This window comes from Etheostoma cragini, chromosome 13 (genome assembly GCF_013103735.1).
Source record: "Etheostoma cragini isolate CJK2018 chromosome 13, CSU_Ecrag_1.0, whole genome shotgun sequence".
In the NCBI taxonomy this organism is placed as follows: Eukaryota; Metazoa; Chordata; class Actinopteri; order Perciformes; family Percidae; genus Etheostoma; species Etheostoma cragini.
The window spans coordinates 25,895,871-25,901,531 of NC_048419.1; the positions used below are offsets into that span (position 1 = coordinate 25,895,871).

Genomic DNA, 5,661 nt, shown 5'->3' on the forward strand with positions numbered 1-5,661 from the left:
ATAAATACGGTCTATTGGGAGATTATAGACTGTATTAATATTAATAAATACGGTCTATTGGGAGATTATAGACTGTATTAATATTAATAAATACGGTTTATTGGGAGATTATAGACTATATATTAATAAATACAGTCTATTGGGAGATTATAGACTGTATATATTAATAAATACGGTCTATTGGGAGATTATAGACTGTATATATTAATAAATACGGTCTATTGGGAGATTATAGACTGTATATATTAATAAATACAGTCTATTGGGAGATTATAGACTGTATATATTAATATACGGGATATTGGGAGATTATAGACTGTAAAATATTAATATTAACGGTCAATGGGGGAGATCATAGACTGTATATATTAATAAATACGGTCTATTGGGAGATTATAGACTGTATATATTAATAAATACGGTCTATTGGGAGATTATAGTCTGTATATATTAATAAATACGGCCTATTGGGAGCTCATAGACTGTATATATGAATAAATACGGTCTATTGGGAGATTATAGACTGTATATATTAATAAATACGGTCTATTGGGAGATTATAGACTGTATTAATATTAATAAATACGGTCTATTGGGAGATTATAGACTGTATATATTAATAAATACAGTCTATTGGGAGATTATAGACTGTATATATTAATAAATACGGTCTATTGGGAGATTATAGACTGTATATATTAATAAATACGGTCTATTGGGAGATTATAGACTGCATATATTAATAAATACGGTCTATTGGGAGATTATAGACTAATAAATACGGTCTATTTGGGAGATTATAGACTGCATATATTAATAAATACGGTCTATTGGGAGATTATAGACTGTATATATTAATAAATACGGTCTATTGGGAGATCATAGACTGTATATATTAATAAATATGGTCTATTGGGAGATTAAAGACTGTATATATTAATAAATACAGTTTATTGGGAGATTATAGACTGTATTATTATTAATTATAACGGTCTATTGGGAGATTAAAGACTGTATATATTAATAAATACAGTTTATTGGGAGATCATAGACTGTATATATTAATATACGGGATATTGGGAGATTATAGACTGTAAAATATTAATATTAACGGTCAATGGGGGAGATCATAGACTGTATATATTAATAAATACGGTCTATTGGGAGATTATAGACTGTATATATTAATAAATACGGTCTATTGGGAGATTATAGACTGTATATATTAATAAATACGGTCTATTGGGAGATTATAGACTGTATATATTAATAAATACAGTTTATTGGGAGATTATAGACTGTATATATTAATAAATACAGTTTATTGGGAGATTATAGACTGTATATATTAATAAATACGGTCTATTGGGAGATTATAGACTGTATATATTAATAAATACGGTCTATTGGGAGATTATAAATTGTAGTAATGTTAATATTAATACTGTCTATATATATATATATATATATATATATATATATATATATATATTGAAAATATAAGTTATAAGTCACAAGGACACACACACATACATAAAATACAATAAATATAGCCTAGAAATAATAAATAAGATTATTATTATAACATTATTTTTATCCATGTTTTTACCTTTTTTTGTTTACCATTTTGTGCGTTTTTGTTTGTTCAACCCTTTTGACGGTTTGTCACTTTTTTTTGGACGTTTTCAACACTACGTAACACTAACTCAAGGCCACTACGGGGCGCGATGGTTTACGTTTTCCACGTCTGTGTGACCGAGACAATCTTCGTGCTTTTATTTTGAAAGTGAGATCCGGAAGTGTGAGTTTCATTGTTGTGTTGACTCCGGTGCTGGTCCTGCTCGCGCAGCCTCCTCCCGTCGTCGCCATGGTGCAGATGATGGAGTCGCAGTGCGAGTACTTCATGTATTTCCCGGCGGTGCCCATCACGGATCTGTCGGACCCGGCCCGGTACCGCACGCTGCCCCGGCGCAGTCACCTCTACCTGGGGGAGACGGTCCGCTTCCTGCTGGTGCTGCGCTGCAGGGACGCCGGGGCGACGCCGACCGACCACGGCCCCGGTAAGGAAGGGGGGGGGGGGGGGGGGGGGGGGCATCCATCTGGCTCTGGGTGAAAGGGAGGAGGGGAAAGAATCTGTCTTTATTATATTTATGCAGGAAAACAACGTGCGTCCATTTTAACTAGACCTGCATGCTGAAAGCATTGAGTACACATGTACAAACAGTATATAGGCCAGTATCTAGTATCTGTACTAGTACATATACTACCACTAGCATATATACTAGTGTCTAGTATACTATATCTAGGTACTATATATAGTATCTAGTATGCCCTATGTATAGTTAGTGTACACACACTATATATAATGTAGTATGTCCTATGTATAGTTAGTGTACACACACTATATATAGTATCTAGTATGTACTATGTATAGTTAGTGTACACACACTATATATAGTATCTAGTATGCCCTATGTATAGTTAGTGTACACACACTATATATAGTATCTAGTATGTACTATGTATAGTGAGTGTACACACACTATATATATTATCTAGTATGCCCTATGTATAGTTAGTGTACACACACTATATATAGTATCTAGTATGCCCTATGTGTAGTTAGTGTATACACACTATATATATAATGTAGTATGTCATTTGTGTAGTTAGTGTATACACACTATATATAGTATGTAGTATAGTTAGTTAGTGTATACACACTATATATAGTATGTAGTCTGCCCTTTGTGTAGTTAGTGTATACACACTATATATAGTATGTAGTATAGTTAGTTAGTGTACACACTTTATATAGTATTGTCCCTTCATTTGAAAGTATTTGGGTTCCTCTGGGTGAAGGATTATGGAATGACTGTAGCCAATGAAAGTAATATTATGAATGAGAGTAATATTATGAATGAACGTGATATTATGAATGAGAGTAATATTATAAATGAGAGTAATATTATGAATGAACGTGATATTATGAATGAGAGTAATATTATGAATGAACGTGATATTATGAATGAGAGTAATATTATGAATGAGAGTAATATTATAAATGAGAGTAATATTATGAATGAGAGTAATATTATAAATGAGAGTAATATTATGAATGAACATAATATTCCCGTGCATGACTATTATCTGCGTGCATGGTTTTCCAGCAGGGGGCGCCGAGGGTCCTGCAGCCGGTTTCGGGACGGAGTCGGCCAGCGGCCGGGCGTGGCGGGAGCTCGCCGGCTCTCTGTGCGCCGTGGCCAGCGTGAGTCCCGGTGAGAGCGGCCGTCACCGAGGCAACCACCACCCCCATCACCATGACTACCAGAGCAGCGGGGACGAGGCCAACGAGGACGGCGAGGAGGACTACATCGCAGCCGCGGAGGCGGCCATCGCGGCGCTCGGCAGCAGGGTCGACTCCCGCTGTCGGAGCTTCAGGGACTGCAAGCCGCTGCTCATCCACAACTCATCTGGGACGGCGGCCAGGGAGTTCCGCAGGGCACCTGTCCAGGTACCGCTGAATACTCTGATTACCTCACACATACAATAGTAATACATATAATAATAATAATAATAATAATAATAATAATGTTCACTTTATCAATTAATCCCACTAGGGGAAATTACACTTTAATGTGTTGTTATTACACACATTACACACAGGCCGGAACTACACACACATGCTCAGGTCCTATACATGCACTAATGGAGTCATATCAGAGTGTGTGTATGTGTGTGTGTGTGGGGGGGGGGGGGGGGGCCCATGGAAAGGCGCCCCGGGCGTTTGGGTTTCGGTGCCTTGCTCTAGAGCTCTTGGCAGCACCCAGGAGGTGAACTGACACCTCTCCAGCTGCCAGTCCTCCACCATACTTTGGTCCGAATGGGGAATTGAACCAGCGACCCTCCTCCCTACAGACTTAGCTACTACCCCCCCCCCCCCCCCCCCCCCCCCTAATATCCAGTCCCTCCAGGATTTCAGCCTTTTTTTGAGATTAAAAATTGCAATTTCTTACTTTTATAGCAATAGTTGCAGGAGACAGAGAAAGCTGCAAAAAAAGTTCTTTAAAATTAAAGAGGAAACTTGTTTTGGGGGGAATAAAACTACTCTTGTAGACTAAGCTACTGCCCCCCCCCCCCCCCCCCCCCCCCCCCCCCCCCCCCCCAGGTTTAGCTGCTCAGATTAAGAGTCGGTGATGATTTCTCATCAGCGTGTCTGTGTCTCACGTCAGTCTCCTCTGGACGAGCCGGTGGTTTTGACGGATGAAGTCATCTTCCCCCTCACGGTCTCTCTGGACAAACTCCCCGTCAGCACCCTGAAGGTCAAGGTGAGGACAACGTTGTTCTGGCTATGCGGTAGTTCTATAGGCTGTATTTCTATATGTTGTATTTCTATATGTTATATTTCTATATGTTGTAATTCGATAGGCTGTATTTCTATATGCTGTCTTTCTATATGTTGTATTTCTATATGTTATATTTCTATATGTTGTAGTTCTATAGGCTGTAATTCTATATGCTCTTTCTATATGCTGTCTTTCTATATGCTGTAGTTCTATATGTTGTAGTTCTATAGGCTGTATGTCTATATGCTGTATTTCTATATGTTGTATTTCTATATGCTGTAGTTCTATATGCTGTCTTTCTATATGCTGTATTTCTATATGTTGTATTTATATATGTTGTAGTTCTATATGCTGTAGTTCTATAGGCTGTAGTTCTATATGCTGTAGTTCTATAGGCTGTATTTCTATATGCTTTAGTTCTATAGGCTGTATTTCTATATGCTGTCTTTCTATATGCTGTAGTTCTATATGCTGTAGTTCTATAGGCTGTATTTCTATATGCTGTAGTTCTATAGGCTGTATTTCTATAGGCTTTAGTTCTATAGGCTGTATTTCTATATGCTGTAGTTCTATAGGCTGTATTTCTATATGCTGTAGTTCTATAGGCTGTATTTCTATATGCTTTAGTTCTATAGGCTGTATTTCTATATGCTGTCTTTCTATATGCTGTACTTCTATAGGCTGTATCTCTATATGTTGTATTTCTATAGGCTGTAGTTCTATAGGCTGTATTTCTATAGGCTGTATTTCTATATGCTGTAGTTCTATAGGCTGTATTTCTATATGCTTTAGTTCTATAGGCTGTATTTCTATATGCTGTCTTTCTAAATGCTGTAGTTCTATATGCTGTATTTCTATATGCTGTAGTTCTATAGGCTGTATTTCTATATGCTTTAGTTCTATAGGCTGTATTTCTATATGCTGGCTTTCTAAATGCTGTAGTTCTATATGCTGTATTTCTATATGCTGTAGTTCTATAGGCTGTATTTCTATATGCTGTATTTCTATATGCTGTATAGGCTGCATTTCTCTTTAAATTGTAACTGGTGGTCTTGGCCAGGTCTCCCTCAGAAAGAGACTTCAGGTTTCCTTTCATACTTTTCCAGTTTCTTTCATTCAGAACAGGAGACACAATGTAATGAACTCGCTAAATTAAATTAACCTTTGTATGGTATTCGGGTCCAATTGGCTCATTTCAAATTTTGATGTGTGTGTGTCCTTGTGGTCTGTGGTCTGTGGTCTGTGTGTGTGTGTGTGTGAGTGTGTGTGTGTGTGTGTGTGCGGTGTGTGTATGTGTGTGTGTGTGTATGTGTGT

The 5,661-nt window shown here is 37.4% G+C and overlaps 1 protein-coding gene across 1 annotated transcript; it reads left to right on the forward strand.

The window, feature by feature from the left end:
- The first annotated feature begins 1,801 nt into the window (after positions 1-1,801).
- On the forward strand, positions 1,802-4,503 carry LOC117956040 (microtubule-associated protein 11-like). Its single transcript, XM_034890882.1, has 4 exons — positions 1,802-2,060; positions 3,171-3,514; positions 4,233-4,356; positions 4,496-4,503. The coding sequence occupies exons 1-4, from the start codon at positions 1,868-1,870 to the stop codon at positions 4,501-4,503; spliced, it is 669 nt and encodes a 222-aa protein (XP_034746773.1). The 5' UTR covers positions 1,802-1,867.
- The last annotated feature ends 1,158 nt before the right edge of the window (positions 4,504-5,661 follow it).

Excerpts from the sequence above, each read along its gene's own strand:
- LOC117956040 (XM_034890882.1), top strand. The coding sequence starts at position 1,868 with ATGGTGCAGATGATGGAGTCGCAGTGCGAGTACTTCATGTATTTCCCG. Across the intron at positions 2,061-3,170 it reads GCCGACCGACCACGGCCCCG|CAGGGGGCGCCGAGGGTCCT; the intron begins GTAAGGAAGGGG and ends ATGGTTTTCCAG. Across the intron at positions 3,515-4,232 it reads TCCGCAGGGCACCTGTCCAG|TCTCCTCTGGACGAGCCGGT; the intron begins GTACCGCTGAAT and ends GTCTCACGTCAG.